An 18,801-nucleotide genomic window follows, 5' to 3' on the forward strand; every position below is an offset into this window, starting at 1 on the left:
AATCTATAATTACACTGACAAGAATGTATTGAAAGAAACTAATGTTGCTGTTGTTTTCTAAATCAAAGTAGAAATCAGGTTGTGTGATGTTTTAGGAACCTGTATTGATCCTGATCCCTATCAATGAGCTGATTCTTTGTTCTTTTCTTTTCCACATGTGAGACGGAGCTGAAACAACTGATTGTGTGTCCATGAAATCACTGAACAAGAGTCACTGGAACAGACTTTACTGATGAAGTGATCAATGAACTCAGAGCGTCAACATGTCCAACAGACCAACTGCACTCTGGCTGGATTTACAGAGCATCAGTGTTATGGATGTTTGGTCACATTGTAAATGTGGAACCTGGGTTTTACTTTCACAATGCCCCCCTAACTAAGCACTGTCCCGTTGTATTTACATATTTAGTGAACGGGCATATTGATCTGCTGCTGCGTAGGTTTTTGTTCTTTTTGATTTTCCTGATCTGAACCAGCAGTTCCATTGGACAGTGTCCTGATCGAGTCCTTCTGAGGGCTTGTCCCAGCTCTCATCACATGTGTTTCTATACATGTGTATATTCATTTAAATCTCTTGTATATGTGTAAAGTAATAAAAATGTAATGTGTGAAGAAGCTGAAAGCTGAAATAAAGAATAAAATCCAGTCTGTTCTTTGTCTTCATTCCAGGATCTCATTCAAAGCTGATGGAGACAAAGTGAAACTCCTGTGAGAGAATAACTGAGGCAGTTTCCTCCTGAAACTCCACAAACGTAATTTATGACTATAACTATGGATCTATGAGACCGAACGATGACCGTCACCACGGCCTTTACCTTGAATCATGCCCTCATCTCCCTGTCCTCGAGACCATATATCAACAAAGCCATGTGACTGACCTTAGGAGGCTGGGCTCGCCGCCCATAAAGCTCCCCGTTGGGCACGCCTCCTCCTCAGCCCGTTCTGAGCTACAAGAGAAGGTGACGGTCATCGTTCGGTCTCATAGAGCCATAGTTATAGTCATAACTCATATCTATCCATAACTCATATCTATTTCGACCTTACTCTGACCGTCACCACGGCCTTTACCTTGGATGACTAGTACCATCACGGTCGCCATGAACATAGGACTCCACCACCTCACGTCCTTGAGAGCAGCACCGCGGATCCCAATAGTGCGGGGGATGCCACGTTGACTCTGTAGAACCTGGAGAACGTGCACAGATTTCTGAAAGAGGAACCCCCCCTCAAGTTAGGATTTATTGAATTATCTCGATGACTCCCCCTACTTCATCCGACGACTGGGCAGTTGAAATGGGAAGACACATATATCCCTCACCTCACCACCCCCCCTTCCAAACATAAAGGAGAACCTGTGGAAACCTTCAGTCGTCATAAAAACTCAAAAGGTTTAGTTTGTCCAGTCTGGGCCACCGTAAAAAACATGGCTGCCTCCATAGAGAGAGCCTGCTCCTGATGTAAATATAAAGTAATATAAAATATTTAAATATCAAAGGCCCATTCTAGAGTAAAGAAAACAACTATCGTTCTGCCAATAGATCCTTTCACCTAAATCTTACACACTGGATGTTAAAAACACACATACAGGGTTTAAGAACTTAAGAAGTACAGAGGTACAAGTAAGAGTAAAAGTCAAAGGCTGTGCAAAAAGTCACCAAATTGTTAATAATTGTATCAAAAACTACTAAACTTAAGTGAGGAGAACTTCACCTAGAACCAAACATATTGTTCATAGGAATCGTTTATAGACTTTTCTCATAATAAAATCAGGGTTTGAAGGCGTTATCCTTGTTCGCCCTTTAAATCCAGTATCTCTTACTGCTGCTGTGCAGGATTAGTGTCTCACCCAGACAGAGCGAGTGACGGGCACAGGGAGGGAGAGGACGATTGGCTCAGACATGTCACAGGATCTTAGACACAGACTCTGAATGTGCTTCAACATAAACTGAAACAAAACAAACCAACATGTGAGCATCATGTATGTGGACCTGCACAGAGCTGCGTGTACGGGAGCTGACTGAAGCCTGATGGGGTCTGGACCCAGCCAGAGGGAAGATTCAGGTAGGGAAGATTCTGCTCACACCTCAAATGATCGTCAGCAGGAAACTGCAGCTGACGGACACAAAATGAAACATGCAGCATCAGACACATTATAAGGATTAATTGATGAGTCAGTGTGGATTCAAAGCGTCGCTGCTGTAGACACAGATCGTGGATTTGACCTGGATCCTTCACAGGGAATATTTAAGTTCAGGTTGACCCAGCACACACACATGATGTGAAGTCTGTCTTTCTGTTTACAAGAATCAGCCACAGTGTTTTTATCAGTCATAAGACCTGAGCTCACAAAGTTTACGAGCATCAGAATAATTCTAACGTGTAATAATATTAATCCTGGTTTCAAGTTCAAAGGTCACATCACCTCTTATTAGAGTAGATGTCAGATACGGGTCCTCTGAGATCAAACAGCAGTTGAACATCAACTGATGATTGAGTGATTGTGATTTGTAGTTTTTCTTTAAGGCCACTTTAAACCTGCTTCTCAGATGAATCTGTGGATGGATGATTATTCCACCTGTTCTTCCCACAATGTAGAAAAATGTATGTCTGCTCATTTATGCCTTTTAGTTGAAAAGGTCTGAAATCTGTTGAGCTGTTGTAACTGTCTTCAAACATTGACAAATGTTGTAACACTGCAACATCTTAATGTGAATTATTCTTTTTATTCCCACATCATTTGTTTTATGTGCAGGATCTGTTGATGGATCTTTTATTATAACTCTCAACGCATATTTTATCATCTGCTAATAAGTTGTTGTGATAATTCATTGTACCAGGAGATGGCAATGCATCATCAAAATGAGCTTGAGAAGAGGTTCCTGAACTTTTCTGCTCCTGACGTCCAAATAATGATGGAGACATATGAGGCTCATAACCTCTGGATTTGGTTGAAGCTCACAAATGATATTAATTCGAGCTTGTTCATAAAAAACATGTCCATGCACATGTTGCAGTGTTTCCTGTGCTGCTGTTAACTGATGTTCTCACTAATCTGTCATAATCACCTCGGGTGTCGTGTGGGAACAAAGAAAATCAGAAGACTGATAAAACATTTTTAATTTGCATAGTTTACTTTAAATTTTTTGTAACAAATTTGTCTAAAATATGCTTTTTTAGAAATGTTTTTAATTTGTATGTATTATTTCTGGAAATCATCTAGTGAAAAGCAGCTTTTCTGGACAGAAACAAATGTATTTATCTTGGTGATGGATTTTAACCTAATAAGTGCATGTATAAAATGCAGCCAAGATAATTTGCAGTCTTCAGCTGCTATGTATGTATGTATATATATATATGTATATATAAATAAATAAGTGTAGCAATAACCCATCACTCACATTTGTAAGGTCCCTCACTCTGAGTATTCAGAGTATTATTACTGATCAGTGCTAATGTAAATCATGCCAACCAAGCAGCTACACTATTATCAGTACTCTAATCCGTCCTTATGATCATGTTGTGCAGTTTGTCCGCGCTCGTCTCTACCACAGTTCAGTTGAGTTCAGCATCGTAAAAATATCTGGAGCTTGTTTTTATTCAAGCAGGTGAGAAAGTTCAAATGTTTTTGCTCCACCGTGCATCAATATGATGTCGACACAGCTATAATGCTCTTGAGAAAGTAGCACAATCCAATTAAAAAGGTGCTGTTGCGTTTCAAACACATACACTATGACATCACACATGCACACACACGCACACTGCTGGAAATCCTCTCAGGTTTACCTCACCTGACCTGCAGGTCCTTTTATATCTGAGGAATTAAAACAGAGGAGAGGTTCTGGTGAAGGTAAAAAACAACTTTCCTATGAATATAAATCATCCTTCAGACAAATGAAACCTAACCCTAAGACGATTTATACCCTGCAGGCGCTGCTTACCCCTGTGAGGCCACGCTAACTTATACTGTAACAGTACAATTTCATAGTGACATCATAGTGACGTAATTCCTACCACATCATACATTATTTTTCAATCTGTATAAGCTCTAGGTCCTTCCTATAGTTTGTTGATGCAGATCAACATGATATCATTTGATGATGAATCATTTTCTGATCAATATAAGCTTTTATGATTTTTAGTACAAGAATGTCGATAATTTGCGGTGATATCTTGGATAATGTGTATTTCAGACCATATTTCCATTGACCTTTGACCTTTGACCTTTGTCTGACTGGTTTCAAAAGTTAATCATCTGGATGTCAACTCCCGAGTAATACTTCTACCAAGTTGTGAAAATGTGTCAGTGTTGTTGAGTTACTTGGTTCACACACACAAACATGGCATAATCAATACAATTCTTCCAGCTAAGAGATCTGTGCTGTACTAAGCTTCACTCTGTGGAAGACAAACATATTTACATGTAGTCTATACATCTATCCAACCCAACTTGTGTGTGAGTCAGTGAACAAACATGTCTGACCTCAGTTACAGAGAGCCACCCCCCATCACAGCCCTGCAACAACACTGAATCGGATTCAGTCGACTTGTCCCCACGTCCTCCGGCCATCCTCATCACAGCTCCGTCCCGAGAGAACGTCCATGTCTCCACATCCACCATGACGATAGCCGACTCCGTCAAAGAGCGGAGGCCGTCCTCCTCGCCCTTCGTAGTGGGGAAGAAACCCGTGACCAGACAGTGACTGAAAGCGTTCTGTCACACGAGGTCGACTGAGAACCAAAGTCAGGTGAGATCAGATGTTAAACCAACATGTGGTGAAAGTCGTATTCAACCAAAGTATAGTATGGTAGTGGTGAAAGCCCCCCCATTGTTGTATTCACAGCCTTGGGAATGTAATAAGTTTTCTTATGTTTTCGGAAATGGAAGTTTAATTTTCCAAGTTAATATATTTTCCTTTTAGAGTTTTAGAGTTCCTTTTAGCGCCTGCTAGCAGTTTAGTCGTCTAGACACACACGTTAATATCAGCTACCTTGCTGTTGTTGCCTAGCAGCGGTGTTCTGCTGACTTCACCGTGTACATGACTCCCCACATCGCAACCACAAGCTGCCTCGTGTGACACTTCTTAATAATATCTAATATTTGAACCATCCAAGGTAGAATTGCCACAGGCTACGACACTGGGAAGTCTTTACATGTGTTGGGACTTCTTGTAGCTGACGCGTCATCCAATTTTTAATAAATTTATTTTCCACTTGATTTACTGAGGATTAAAATGAACTTCACTAACCGGCCACGGGACTGTGGCGGGGCAGTGTTGTTAATAACAGGATACTAACTACCGTAAAACACCGATGAAGAAGAGGAGGTCGCTTCTGTTGTCGGTGGCCCAAAACAAAACAAAATGGCGGCGCCCACAAGTGAGTCGAGTTGACGCTTTAACCGACGTTTGTGTTTTCCTCCGAAGCCGAAACGACCTTTTGAAGTAAAGATGGAGGCCGCAGGAGAAGAAGAACCGGCCCGCATCAGGCTGAAGTCCATTAAGAACAACCAGACCTTCACGGTGCCTCAGAACGACCGGGTGAGAGGAGGACTATGAGTCCGATGTGGGGACAGGTTCTGCTGCAGGGAAATGAAACGTCTGCACCGTGAAGCGAGTTGTGTGTTCAACTTCATCACAATCCTGACAAACACACTGTGGTCGCCGGGGTCATTCAAACAGCTGTTTGTTGTGTAACTCACATGTTGTGAAGCTTCACAGTATCACTGGGTTAATAATCTCTGTTAATCCTAATCCCATGTTTTTACACCAGGACCCACTCCAGCTCAGAGGCTCAGGACACTGGTCCTGGTGGTTTATCATTTCAACTCCCAGTGCTCATGTGAAGTGGAGCCGTCCGGAGGGACGTGTAGGATTCCTCAGTGCTGGTCCTGCTGTGAACCTTTAAACTGAATCCTGGAGGAAACGTTGAAATGTCCACAGCAGCGATGCTCAGTTCCCTGAAGTGACGAGAACCTCTGTGACGTCTCCTCGTCGTTTCCTTCTGTTTCAGTTTGGAAGCTGCAGAAGTGTCCGAGAGTTCGAGAAATTCAACCGAATTGGAGAAGGAACTTACGGCATTGTGTGTGAGTTGTTCACATTAGACACTAGAGACCAGTTTGACTGGGAAACATCAGATGCGTATTCCAACAAGCAGGTTCAACAAACTCTGATTCAACCCTGAACTCTGGCTCGGTGGATCCTGAGATGAGAAACTGCAGTTTGTAGTATCTCAGCCTCTGGAACAGAAAACCCAGAGTTCCCCCTCATCTCAGGTTTAACAACCTCCACCCTGCCTTCTGGAACACGGCCCAGTTTAACTGCTCAGTAAATAAACTGCTCCCTTTCCTTATCGTAGACCGAGCCCGGGACACCAAGTCCGATGAGATCGTGGCTTTGAAAAAGGTCCGAATGGACAAAGAGAAAGATGGTGAGGTCACTTCTTTAACGCCGGTTTGTGTGTGTTTGCCTGGAATCACCGACACCAGTGTCAACATGTTAAATATCTCACTGTGTCATCTGTGCCCTGCCCTCTGTCTGACAGGAGTCCCCATCAGTAGCCTGAGAGAGATCACCCTGCTGCTGAGGCTGAGACATCCCAACATAGTGGAGCTGAAGGAGGTGGTCGTAGGCAGCCAGCTGGAGAGGTAACACACACTCACACACTCACAGACACACACACACACTCACACAGTAACTTGCTTCAAACTACGTCAGCAAAAGTGTCAATAATCGCCAAGATCCATAAAATTATTCAGCCACGACATGTGACATTTATCTTTCCAGCTCTAAGTCGATTTTTCAAATTTATATACTCATGGGGTCAATGTAACTATTTTAGAATCTGGACTTTAACCGCTCACATCTTATATGTAATCAACATGAAACGTAATAATCTCATGAGAAGTGAACGTTAAGACTGTTTGTGTGTTTCTCGCTCAGTCTGTTTCTGGTGATGAGTTACTGTGAACAGGACCTGGCCAGTTTGCTGGAGAACATGCAGACACCGTTCTCTGAGGCTCAGGTAGGACGGAGAGAAGTCCTTATCTCATTTTATTATGTTTACATTTCTATGGAAGACGCATGTAAATGTGTGAATTTATTCATAGGATTTTGTATTGGACCCTATAAATATGCTCAAAAGCCTCAGCAGTGGTCTGGTTTTTATACAAGTTCCTTTTCTCTTTTCCAGGTGAAATGTATTGTCCTACAGCTGCTCAGAGGTTTGGAGTATCTCCACCACAACTTTATCATACACAGGTCGGTCCCACACATTCACTGGAAACCACACAACTAAAGCTCCGGGGAGTTTTCTGTACTAAACATACAAAGGATCTGCTTTTTATTTATTTATCCTTTTTTCCCTCAGAGAAAGACACAAATGCTTCTGTTTGTCAAACTCATATCTGAACCAGTACTGGAACCAACTAACACATTTGATCTGTTACTGGCTCATTGTCAAACTAGCTATAGCATCTAGTCTGCTCACCCTGACGTTTACATTTATGACAGAATAGAAAACACACGGCAGAAGCTAACATTAGCAGCTCGTTGTTCCATGTTACAATGGGGGTTGCTTGGCTAAATTATGGCTAGTCAGCGAGCTAGCGAACAAATTCACATGAGTACATTTCACTGAGAGTTTAGACTCAATTAATATGAAATCGTCTGGTCATTAGTGTGCAGCCTGTTCGCAGTCGAGCATGATGGAGCCAATATTTCTGAGTTGTGTAGAATATCATTTTGTGTAGCAGCTAACAGCATCTAAAATCCTTAAATGTTATGTAGAGGTTATGAGTATTAAGTTGAATCAGTATGGACGACCACAACTGTCCCAGAATGATCAAATAATAAATAAAAAACATTTTCATTGTTCTTAAGTTTAACTTGTTAATGAAGTTATTTCTTTTTGAAAAAACTGAAGTCCTAATTCCATTATATTTATGAAGTAAGTCATCGAATAATTAATTCATTTATCATTTATTCTATTTATTTATAGATTAATAAATAAATCTGCTAACAAAATTATGAATGCCTATTTCAACGCACAGTTCTTCTTTAATGAATGAAAAGCTTTACTACTGACAGTCCCTCCATGGAAAGGTCAGTTCCACGTTGACGTCTGCAGCTGACCCTCTGTCGTTTCTGTATCTGCCTCATTATCCTCTTCAATCTCGTTATCAGGGACCTGAAGGTGTCTAATCTGCTGATGACAGACAAAGGCTGCGTAAAGATCGGTGAGCCGTCCCTGTCACCGCCGTTACCTCCTGTGCAGCTCTCACTGTAATCACATTCCACCTGCATTCACACACTGCACAGCACAAACCCTCTGACCTTTGACCTCTCTCATGACTGCCCGAGACGTTTTCCTCTCCCAGTCAACATTTAAACCCCTGACCTTTTGCTCGTATCCAAATTATTGTAAAATGTAAAATACGTATGTAAATAAAAGTTAATCTACAGCCAAAAAATAGTAAAAGAAATTGGAAGTCGGAACCATAATCGAAGATGAGGAGTGGGAGGCTTTAGGCCTAAGAGCTGCAGTCTAACATGGATTTATTTAGTTGGAAGCTGAGAACGAAATGTGTGATATGATGTAAAGTTGAGGATGAGTATTGATTTCCTTTTTAAAATTCTAGTTCCAGGAACAAGGGTTAGGGTCAGTTAGGACAGATGAGCACCGACTTTCCACTGCTCTAGTCTCAGTAGCTGGGAATGGCTCTAGATCAGGGGATTCAACTAAAACTTCAAGAGGTCCAGTTAGAGAAGGTTTCTTGAAGCAAAGGTCCAGAAGATCATAATGTCTAACTATTTAGTGTGATATATATTTAAGTAGCCTAGTAGTTGTATCAACATCTGCATGTACTAAATACCTGACTGTCAAATCAAATTCAGTATGATTCAAAAACCTTTTGACAATATTTTTTGTCACGTAACAAAGAACTGAACATGTATGTATGATTTCAGATATGTATAATGTTCTCTCATTAACTAAATAAAAGTAGGGCTGCATTTCAAAATAAGAGAAAATAAATAAAATGTGAAAATTGTGCATGTTCAAATAAAGGGCTTAACTTCAGAAAAATAAAGGGAGCAAAAGCTTGAATTTCCCTTTTTCTGTTTCACATCTTGACTCAAAAGTCTCAACCAATTTTACAGATAATAAATCTCAACACATCTTAACAATTGAACAGTTTTAGAATCCCTTTGTTCCCCTCTTATATCCCACTCCCCCACTTTGTTCCTCTGTTTCTCAACTTTCTCCGGCTCAGTCGTCTGTTGGTTTAAGATTATTTTGTCAAATTATTATTTACAAGTCCAGGAACCTCGATTTCTGGATTAATGGTTTGGTCACTTGTCAGAAAACCAATCAGACATTTTCATAATTAATCAATTGTTATTTATTGTGCAAAAATATTCACTGGTTAACCATCCATGCATTTGCTGCTTTCCTGTTTTCTGTCATTGTGAATTCTAAATCTTCGAACTCATAAGTCGATAATGAGAGTTCACCAGTAGGTTGTTGGAGGTATTTTACTGGATGTGCTCTCTTCCTCCTGTGTGCAGCTGATTTCGGGTTGGCGAGGATGTACGGTATCCCACAGCAGCCCATGACCCCCAGAGTGGTCACACTGTGGTGAGTATCCATTTGAACCAGTAAACTGTGAATGTCCCTTTAGCCTCATTCCCAACCCTCACTAATGCTCTGATCCGTCTGTGCAGCCTCTTCCCTCTAATCCCTCTCAGTAATCTCAACCTGTATTAGCACCATTACCTCAGACTGGTCAGGTCTTTGTCACGATATGTGCTCCCTCCTCCGTCACCTATCTGCAGGTACAGAAGCCCAGAGCTCCTCCTAGGGACCAAGAGCCAAACTACAGCTCTAGACATGTGGTAAGTGTCTAATGGTAACAAACATACACACACACATGCATGTTTTTAACGTAAAGCACCACCAGCCAGGAGGAAAAATGCTTTTAAGGGAAAACTAAAATGTTATAATCTGCACCTGTTGATTTTTGAAAACGATGTTCTCTCTCTGAGAATGAACGGTTGATATGAAGATTACCATGAAGTGTGTTGCAGGGCGGTCGGCTGCATCCTGGCTGAGCTGCTGGCTCACAAACCTCTGCTGCCTGGAACCTCTGAGATCCAGCAGGTCGACCTGGTCGTCCAGCTGCTGGGAACGCCCAATGAAAACATCTGGCCGGTGAGAATCCAGCTGTGAACACGTAACTCTCTCTGGCTGTGATGTTTGATGATGATGGAGGACTGTGTGTGTGTCAGGGTTTCTCTCAGCTGCCCCTCGTGGGTCAGTACAGTCTGAGGAAGCAGCCGTACAACAACCTGAAGAATAAATTCACCTGGTTGTCTGAGGCTGGACACAGACTGCTCAACCTGCTCTTCATGTACAACCCACAGCGCAGGTACACACACACACACACACACACACACACACACTTCACTGGGTCAGATCGCTAGGCTTTTATATTTATCAGGAATTCATAAAACACAACAGATTCAAACACCTTGTTGACACATTAGTTCAAACTCTTTGTCTGATTCTTTCTGTTTTGTTCCTGATGCAGAGCGACGGCCAAAGACAGTTTGGAGAGTTCGTACTTCAAAGAGAAGCCTCTCCGTGAGTAAAGACGTTTCTCTGGGTCAGTTTGTCGTCTCCTCTCCGCTGCTGGTGGTTAACGGCTGTTTCTCTCCGCAGCCTGTGAACCGGAGCTGATGCCGACCTTCCCGCACCATCGCAACAAACGAGCTGCTCCTCCCGCAGAGAGGAGCAGCAAACGCAGCAAAGTGTGAACAGGATGAAGATGATGAAGATGATGATGACGTAGTTCCTCCGTCCACACGGGGAACCTGGATTTGCTCCTCAGGACGTTTCAGTGGATTAAGGACGATTCAGATTCAAAACGTTCACACAGATCAGAGCAAGACTGAAGTGTTCAGTAGAACTGTGAACTGCTTATTGGAACAATATAAATATCTTCTATGCTTCTGGATTAGTTCTTAAATCCATATAGCTGCCAATGTCTGTGCTTGAAGGAAACTCGACTTTACAAATATACCGATGTGTTTCTCCACTCGTTTGGACCTGAACATCGAAACAATAAATCTGTGCAGTAGGAAGTCGCTCGGACTCGACCTGGATCTGCGTGGAGAGTTTTCAGAATCATTCATCGGGAACCAGATCTGTTGATTCATGAGGGAAACTGGAAGTAAGAGCAGATCTCAGGTCTGATCTGATCGTCACTGACCAGCTTCTGTGTCAAAGTGTCCTTGAAGTCAAGTCGTGACGTCCTGAATCTGCTGATTGTTTGTTAAAGGAACAGTTCAACATTCTAGGAAATATTTTGATGTTTTAGGCGGCTGTAGTAAGGGGTAGAGCGGTCGTCCTCTAACCAGAAGGTCGGCAGTTCGATCCCCAGTCTTCCCCATCCGCTTGCCGAAGTGTCCTTGGGCAAGATGCTGAACCCCGAATTTCCCCTCATAGAACAGAAAGTGCTGCTAATAGATGCACTGTATGAATGTGTGTGTGAATGGGTGAATGGCAAACTGCAAAGTGCTTTGAGTCATCAAGACTAGAAAAGATCTTTATAAATACAAACCATTTACCATTTACTCTGTTTTAGGAAGAATTCCGACAACAGCAGCTGTTTGTGGAGGATGTGTTCAGGGACATCGTGGAGCTGTAGGTCATCTGAGTTTTAACAGCTTCACCTGGATCTGTCCAACACGGCCCTGTTCACACCTGGAATTAACATCTGTCCTGTGTGATCCTATCACAGTGGACGGCTCTAAGTTCAGGTGTGAATGGACCCAAGACGTATTGAGGACATATCTGCTGATCTAAAATACTTTTTCTTCATTTCTGGATAGTGACAGGAAGTAAAACATCTTTGTTTACAGTCTTTGTTTCTATGGTGTTGAACTTTTCCTTTAAGAGCCTCCGGCTTAAAGCCTCAAACTGTAATTTACTGTAAATGAACTGTGGCCTCGTCAGTAGAAATCACTCGTGTTTGGACTCCTGGCTGCGAGTACATGGGTAAAGAACACGTGACACTGATCATGTGACTGTTAGAGCCTCTAAACGTGTTCAAACCATAAACATGAGAAAAATGTCAAACCAGCAACTGTTTTTTTTTTTTCTCCATTTGAAATGTCAGTTTTTATTAATTCAAGGTAAGTTAGTAGTCTCGGTTACATGGGGGCAGATGACGTCCCTGTACAGGAAGGTTGAGAACTGAACCTCCACGAGCAAGTGGAATAAATAGTGTTTAACGTCCGTCAGAACCAAGACTGAAGCATCAATGCAGCAAAAGAAAAGGGCTCATGTTCACACAAAGTGGATTCTGGGAAACGGAGTGCAGGAGTTCATCTGAGCGGTAAACTCCATCCTTGTCACTGGAAATAAAAAAGAATCTCCGCTCTTGGTCTATTTAGCGGCTGTTCTGGAGCTTTCTAATGAAGACAATCAACTTCTCCTTTGAGAACTTTAACTTTTAACTCATTACATTTTGGAGCAGATTCGAGGACTCAGGATCTAGTTTTTCCATTTTCTTAAACATTACAAGATTGTAAAGTTAAATATAATCTACAATTCCAAATCTGCTGCTGATGAAGAGGCTGTGATTTGATTTAAAGGTCGAGAACAGCTGCTGAACGGACACAGAGGGGAGACATTCATCTACAGGAAACTACAGGATTCTTTTTCAAGTTTTCTGGATTGAGGGAAAACAATATTAACACTGAAGAAAAAAGCTCTGGAGCCATCGAGGGACACGGAGGCAGCGACAATCAGTTAATTTAACTCTTCTTCAAATAATAAAATAACAGGGCTCTTCACAAAGAGACATTTACATTGAGACACACACTTACAATAAAAACACGTAGATGCAGTCACACACTCGCATGCCTGGCAGGAGAACTAACTTCTTTTGTTTCTTCTTCAAACGTCGTCATCCTTCAAAGTGCACGATGGCTAAATGTACAGTCCTTCAGTCAGAGATCGAAGCGGCTCAGAAAGGATTCAGGTTTACTGCAGGTTAGATGAAGCAGCTGTTTTGTGACCGAACGATGTGGGTTCAATTGTCCGACTATCAACTCACACCAAGGTTTTCTATTCTTGCTTTTGGTCGACGTCCTCCAGGGATTTAAGTATAAATAAAATAAATAATACGAGACTGATGATCAGAAGTAAGAAATACACGATTTCTTTACCAGTCGTATCTGTTAAATCCATGAGAGGCCGTGAACCAAGCTGAAGATGACCAGATGAAGATCTACAGGATGGTGCAGCAGCTGGGTGGGTGGGGGGGTTGTTGGGAGCGGTTTGACCCTTCTGGTGGACTCCAGTGATGTGGGAGGAGCTCCGTCTCTCAGCCCTCCATCCCAAAGTCGTCTGTGAACTTCTTGACCTTAAACAGGTCTTCAGTGTTGACGGTGGGACGGGTGGTGGACAGAGAGCGCAGCATGTCCGACTGCAAAGGAGGCAGAGACGTTTATCAGGTTTTCCTCATAGATCATCGAACCACACAAACACGTAGGGGAATTGGGACAGCCCTTCAAGAGGACGTTACATCGTCAGTAGTCGCCGAGGAAACCCGACATGGACGCTTTATTGTTTGCAGTTACTAAAGTGACGAACCTATAATATCCAAATAACATCTGTGCTAATGCAGGTGAATCGATGACAGTTGAAATTGAAAAGCTTGCTCTGCATTATTTCACGTCTGGATCAAAAGATCCCGGGCTGCTAGCAGTGTCTGTACGCAGCCCAGTCAGGAGGCTTTGTTATTAGAGGAGCAGGTTAGTTCAGTTACATCGCTACTATACGCCAGTAAACTACTACATTTGCGGGTCTCTCTCCCAGCTTGCCGGTGAATCGCAAGGCATTCTGGGTACCCCCCCCCGTTTAGAGGTGGATAAAGCCTCACGCCTCAGCCCCACCCCTCCGTCCCAACAGGTGGTGGGACAGCCCACCCCGACAACAGAGGACAGAGACGCTCAGACACACTTCATTGTCTTCTCAGGACGCCATCACTCCACAATATAAACCTTATGTTGATGTACAGTGAACCTTTATGACAAAGAGATAAAATATGATTTCTGTGATCTGCTCCTCAGGTACTGAGCCTGTTTCACTACATCACATCATTAAACTAAATGTTGGGTTTACAGACGGGGGCTCTAGTTGAAAATATGAATTGTTTTAGGCATTTTCTTATTGTTAATGAATATCCTGAACATCTCACCATGCAGACTATGGGCTCCAGTAGCTTGTCACTCGGCACCTCCATCCAGGTCATCTCTATGGCTGCAGGGTCGCCAGGGGAACAAGGAGTCAAGAGGTCGTCCACCATTATCTGGCTGTTGCTTCGTGACGGACCTCGAACCTGCAGGAGCAACAAGAAGAAAATAAATCATTTACGTAAAATGTACAAAAACAGCCATGATGAGGATTTAACCTCTTTTCTTTCTCTCTGCTTTCTGATGACGTCACCTTTTTGAAGTGCGTGGCCGACTGGACCTTCCTGACTGGCTGCATGAGCGCGTCCCGGACAATGACGCTGATGTCGGCTCCAGAGTAGCCGTCTGTTTTGTGCGCGAGCTGCCGCAGGTCGGCCTCGCTCAGGCTGCGCGGCGTGTTGCCCAGATGGAGACGAAACATCTGAGACCGAGCTGGCTCCTCCGGCAGAGGGATGTATATTCGCTTCTCAAATCTGCCACAGGACAGCGGAGATGTTCTAGTCAAACACTGATCAGATGTTTCAATCAAAAGTAACGACGATAATAATGTGATAATAACAAGTATTCCAATGACCCCTGGAAAACAAGGTGGACACATGGCGTATCATAGTGACCTCTGACCTTCTGCGAATGGCAGCGTCTAAAACCCAGGGGATGTTGGTGGCTCCCAGCACCAAGATGCCGTCGTTATTGTTTCCCACACCTACAGAACCAGAGAGCTTCAGTCAACGTGATGAAAGTCCTGTTTCACAGGTTTCTGTTGTCGCTTATACAGCGTTTTATTCAAATATATTATACTATTTGATTCTGTATATTCTTCACTGTACGTCAGGCTGATCGTCTGATCGCCATGAGCTCACCCTGCATCTGGACCAAGAACTCTGTCTTTATGCGGCGGGCAGCCTCGCTCTCGTTCTCGTTCCTGGAGCCGCACAGCGAGTCCACCTCGTCAATGAAGATGATCGAGGGTTTGTGTTGGCGAGCCAAGTCAAACAGATTCTTCACCAGCCTGCGAGACAGAGGGAGGGAGGACAAAATGAGACTGAGAGACAGGAGACAACAGTCCACATGGATGAAGAGTAAAACTAAACCTAGAGGAGATTCAGATCGAGCTGCTGTGGATCAGAGAGTAACAAAGCTTTTTATAAAACACATGAAATGCTTGTCTTGTACAAGCCATAGCAGAGAGTGACCTGCTGAGATAAAACTCTACAGTACTCGGTGGCTGTAGAGTCTACATCAGTCAAAGGAACCAAACACATTCTTTTCCCCTGAAAGACGATCACACTGTCCCTCTTTATAACACAGACCACATGAGGAGACAACATACTTCTCACTCTCTCCCAGCCACTTGGACATGAGGTCTGAGGAGGAGACGGAGAAGAAGGTGGAGTTGTTGGCCTCTGTGGCCACGGCCTTGGCCAGGTAAGACTTCCCCGTCCCCGGAGGACCGAACAGCAGGATGCCTCTCCATGGAGTCCGTTTGCCTGAGAACAGCGAGACCAACGATAAATGACGGTCCGATAAACTTTTTTTAATTCAGTCATATAAACTTCTAAAGTAATTAGGAAAGTTTTATTTAGAGCGATCAAATAATCTAGAAAATGGAAGAAAAGTGAAAAATCACAGTTGATCTTTCCAAGTGACCACAAGTGTTAACATTATCCGACAGAACCTGTGAAGAGATGAGGGAACTTGATGGGCAGGATGACGGCTTCCTTCAGAGCTTCCTTGGCTCCCTCCAGTCCAGCCACATCGTTCCACCTGACGTTGGGCTTCTCCATCACGATAGCACCTGCACACACACCGAGAACACGGTGAAGGTCTCAACAACCTTAAAACACCAAACACCTGCAGACCTGACAGAACCCCGTAACCTCGCTGAATCCTAATACCAGGACTACTAATGAAAATAGGTTTTTCCAGGGCAGTGACTCTACATCATAGTAAAAAGCTTTGAGGTTCCAAGTTTCCGAAGTCCAGATACGTCAGAACACAAGCACAGATAAGAGGCATTTGGAACCAGGACTGAAATAGTACTAAGTTAAAGGAAGGCCAAAACGTGACCTTGAGAATGAGTGTAACAAGTGAGCAGGGCAGAGGGCAGCTGGATTTCAAACAGCTTGGAGCCGTCTTCCAGAGTCCAAACACGAGGACACAACCCAGAGAACACATTCAAAACTACAATGTCCCTCAGAGTTCAGTCCTCTGCCGACAGTCTCCTTATGAAACCACAAGTAGGGTCAGCAAGTATTAACAAACACAAACTGATCACACAAAAAACAACATTATTACTTTCACAGCCACAAGGAATGACGTCCACTCACCCATTAGTTGCTCCTGCAGCTTCTTCTTCTCGGGGTTTTCTCCCTCGCTGTCACTGTCACTCCTACGATACAAACACACACACGAATAAGAACCTGAAAGCACCGTTAAACGAAGAGTCTGAGGAGGACATACTTGTCATTGCTCTGTGCCTCCTTGACGGGCTTCTTGCCCTGTTTGTCTTTATTCTTCAGGTAGTCTTTGAGTTTCTCTGCCCGGTCCAGGTACTGCATGCATTTCGCTCGTATGCTTTCCTTTGCCTTGTCGCTGTGGGCCTCATCTGTGGGAAAGGATCAAACACCAAACTTGAATAAAACCAACCAATGTTAGTGTTACAGACATTTTTATGGTTTAGGTCTATTGTATAATGTTGTTTTATCATTTTGAATTTAGTATGAATTGTCTTATTGCTGGGCCTCTCTAACACAGGATGACTGATTTCTGTGTTGTTGTGAACGTGTCTGACCAGAGAATCTCCTGCCGTGTTACTAATATGTAAAAGGCAAACTCCAAAGAAAAGTCTGGACCCAATCGCGTGGACATTCTCTGGAATGTTTCTGCAGAGAGAGACTTGTCCAATAGAGACACTGCACATACAGACTACAGGTGTGTGTCCACTGTGACATGGGGAGATTGTGATTCTCCTGTTTGAAAGGATGGTAATAACACCGTGTGTCCAGCTCATCAGCCTGGGCTCCCTGATGCAGCCGGTAATACGGATAAATGTGCTCGGGACATCCTCCGTCTCCAGAGAAACGTCCTTCTTCAGCCTGCAGGATGCCCCCCCACAGTGTGAAGGAGCTGCAGAAGGGTGTGACAGAGCAGGGGGGGGTGTAGTGCTCACACTTGATGGCGTGTAGGAAGTACTCCACCGCGTGCTGGTACAGGCGCAGCGCCTCGTCATAGTTCTTTGCCTTGTCTTCTTCTGTGGCTTTGGTCACAAGATCGATCGCTTTCTGCAACAGAAGCAGGGACACACAGGAGAGGGCGGAGAGAAGGTGGATGGTGGGCGGAGACAGACATTCAGACAGGGGGTGTTCACGTGTTAGCTTCAACCAAAACAAAGCGCCAGTCACACGGGTCCTGTTGGAGTCGCTGCTTTTCACAGACACGTTATTAAACTGATGACTGGTAAAATAAAACGTTCCATAACTCTGGGTTGTGTTCGTGTTAGCTGAAGCCACAGCTAACATGCTAACAGGCTAACAGGCTAACAGGCTGATACCGTTATAAACATCCTGCAGCAGCAAGTGAGCTAACCCATGATCTATATTATTACTTCACTGTGTGGTTAGCATGTGCGTGTGATGCTAATGTTAGTTTCAATAAGAAGAAACACTGTAGTGAACTAAGCTGCTTTGCTAACAATGCTAGTGGGCGAATTAGCTCACATCAGGTGTAGCATGCTAACAGTTAGCCAGCTAGCACGGACCTGCAGTGTTGACGTTGTCATTTCATCTCCCAGTTCTGCGGAGTCCAGATGTGTGTCCTCCAGATGTGTGTCCTCCAGATGCGTGTCCTCCAGATGCGTGTCCTCCAGATGCGTGTCCTCCAGATGCGTGTCCTCCAGATGTGGATGCAGAGCCGCTCTGTTAACAGCTCCGTGTTGTTGTGAGGCGAGCGGCTGACATGACAACACAGCTGCTAACGATGCTAACGATGCTAGTTAGCTAAAGAGTGACAGCTCTGCATCGACCGGATAAAAACACTGCGGCTAACACTAAGCTAACTGCTGCCAAGCTAACATCCGGTGTGAACTTCCAAAATAAGAGACCCGATGTAAATACAGTGTCATAAAAACTACAGTTTACACGTTTTTAATCAATAAACTATAATATATCAATCTAATACAATCACCATTTAGAGTAAAGTGTACATATATATTGTACTTTAAACACATATATATACATACATATATATAGACATTTACATGTTTATATAGACAAGCATATAATCACACATAATTATTAAACTATTATGGATAAATCTAATTTAATCACCATCTTTATAGATTAAATATAGTATTTTTGATTGCAAATAAAAACTATAACATGTTATTAACCACTTAGCTGCTGCAAATAACATATTTTAAACACACACACACATATATATACATATATATATATATAAAAACATACACATTTAAGTATTTTTCCATACTTTAAATTGTATTATTTTATCTCCTTAATTAATATGGTTGTTTTTATTCTTCCTTTAT

At 43.1% G+C, this 18,801-nt stretch overlaps 2 protein-coding genes across 3 annotated transcripts; one reads left to right on the top strand and one right to left on the bottom strand.

Moving 5' to 3' along the window:
- The first annotated feature begins 1,845 nt into the window (after nucleotides 1-1,845).
- cdk10 (cyclin-dependent kinase 10) lies at nucleotides 1,846-11,441 on the top strand. 2 transcript variants are annotated; one of them, XM_035157736.2, is made up of 14 exons: nucleotides 1,846-2,061; nucleotides 4,486-4,745; nucleotides 6,010-6,082; nucleotides 6,355-6,426; nucleotides 6,541-6,643; nucleotides 6,939-7,020; nucleotides 7,189-7,256; nucleotides 8,181-8,233; nucleotides 9,564-9,633; nucleotides 9,831-9,890; nucleotides 10,083-10,206; nucleotides 10,284-10,423; nucleotides 10,586-10,638; nucleotides 10,717-11,441. In XM_035157736.2, the coding sequence occupies exons 4-14, from the start codon at nucleotides 6,408-6,410 to the stop codon at nucleotides 10,809-10,811; spliced, it is 867 nt and encodes a 288-aa protein (XP_035013627.1). In that variant the 5' UTR covers nucleotides 1,846-2,061; nucleotides 4,486-4,745; nucleotides 6,010-6,082; nucleotides 6,355-6,407; the 3' UTR covers nucleotides 10,812-11,441. The 2 variants fall into 2 exon arrangements, with proteins under 2 accessions (XP_035013627.1, XP_035013626.1); XM_035157735.2 differs by lacking the exons at nucleotides 1,846-2,061; nucleotides 4,486-4,745 and adding an exon at nucleotides 4,781-5,537.
- Nucleotides 11,442-13,311: 1,870 nt separating this feature from the next.
- On the bottom strand, nucleotides 13,312-18,355 carry vps4a (vacuolar protein sorting 4 homolog A). Its single transcript, XM_047339749.1, has 12 exons — nucleotides 18,111-18,355; nucleotides 18,016-18,080; nucleotides 17,428-17,539; nucleotides 16,719-16,863; nucleotides 16,586-16,647; nucleotides 15,934-16,053; nucleotides 15,589-15,745; nucleotides 15,119-15,267; nucleotides 14,880-14,961; nucleotides 14,512-14,731; nucleotides 14,264-14,404; nucleotides 13,312-13,489 (listed from the first exon to the last, which is right to left on the bottom strand). Exons 2-12 carry the CDS (start codon nucleotides 18,034-18,036, stop codon nucleotides 13,388-13,390), a joined length of 1,311 nt encoding a protein of 436 aa, XP_047195705.1. The 5' UTR covers nucleotides 18,037-18,080; nucleotides 18,111-18,355; the 3' UTR covers nucleotides 13,312-13,387.
- Between the last annotated feature and the right edge of the window lie 446 nt (nucleotides 18,356-18,801).

The sequence above is a fragment of the Hippoglossus stenolepis genome, chromosome 5 (assembly GCF_022539355.2).
Source record: "Hippoglossus stenolepis isolate QCI-W04-F060 chromosome 5, HSTE1.2, whole genome shotgun sequence".
Taxonomy (NCBI): Eukaryota; Metazoa; Chordata; class Actinopteri; order Pleuronectiformes; family Pleuronectidae; genus Hippoglossus; species Hippoglossus stenolepis.

Excerpts from the sequence above, each read along its gene's own strand:
- cdk10 (XM_035157735.2), top strand. The coding sequence starts at position 5,448 with ATGGAGGCCGCAGGAGAAGAAGAACCGGCCCGCATCAGGCTGAAGTCC. Across the intron at positions 6,427-6,540 it reads AATGGACAAAGAGAAAGATG|GAGTCCCCATCAGTAGCCTG; the intron begins GTGAGGTCACTT and ends TCTGTCTGACAG. Across the intron at positions 10,207-10,283 it reads CCAATGAAAACATCTGGCCG|GGTTTCTCTCAGCTGCCCCT; the intron begins GTGAGAATCCAG and ends TGTGTGTGTCAG.
- vps4a (XM_047339749.1), bottom strand. The coding sequence starts at position 18,036 with ATGACAACGTCAACACTGCAG. Across the intron at positions 14,732-14,879 it reads GACGCTGCCATTCGCAGAAG|ATTTGAGAAGCGAATATACA; the intron begins GTCAGAGGTCAC and ends GTCCTGTGGCAG. Across the intron at positions 13,490-14,263 it reads TGGAGCCCATAGTCTGCATG|TCGGACATGCTGCGCTCTCT; the intron begins GTGAGATGTTCA and ends CCTCCTTTGCAG.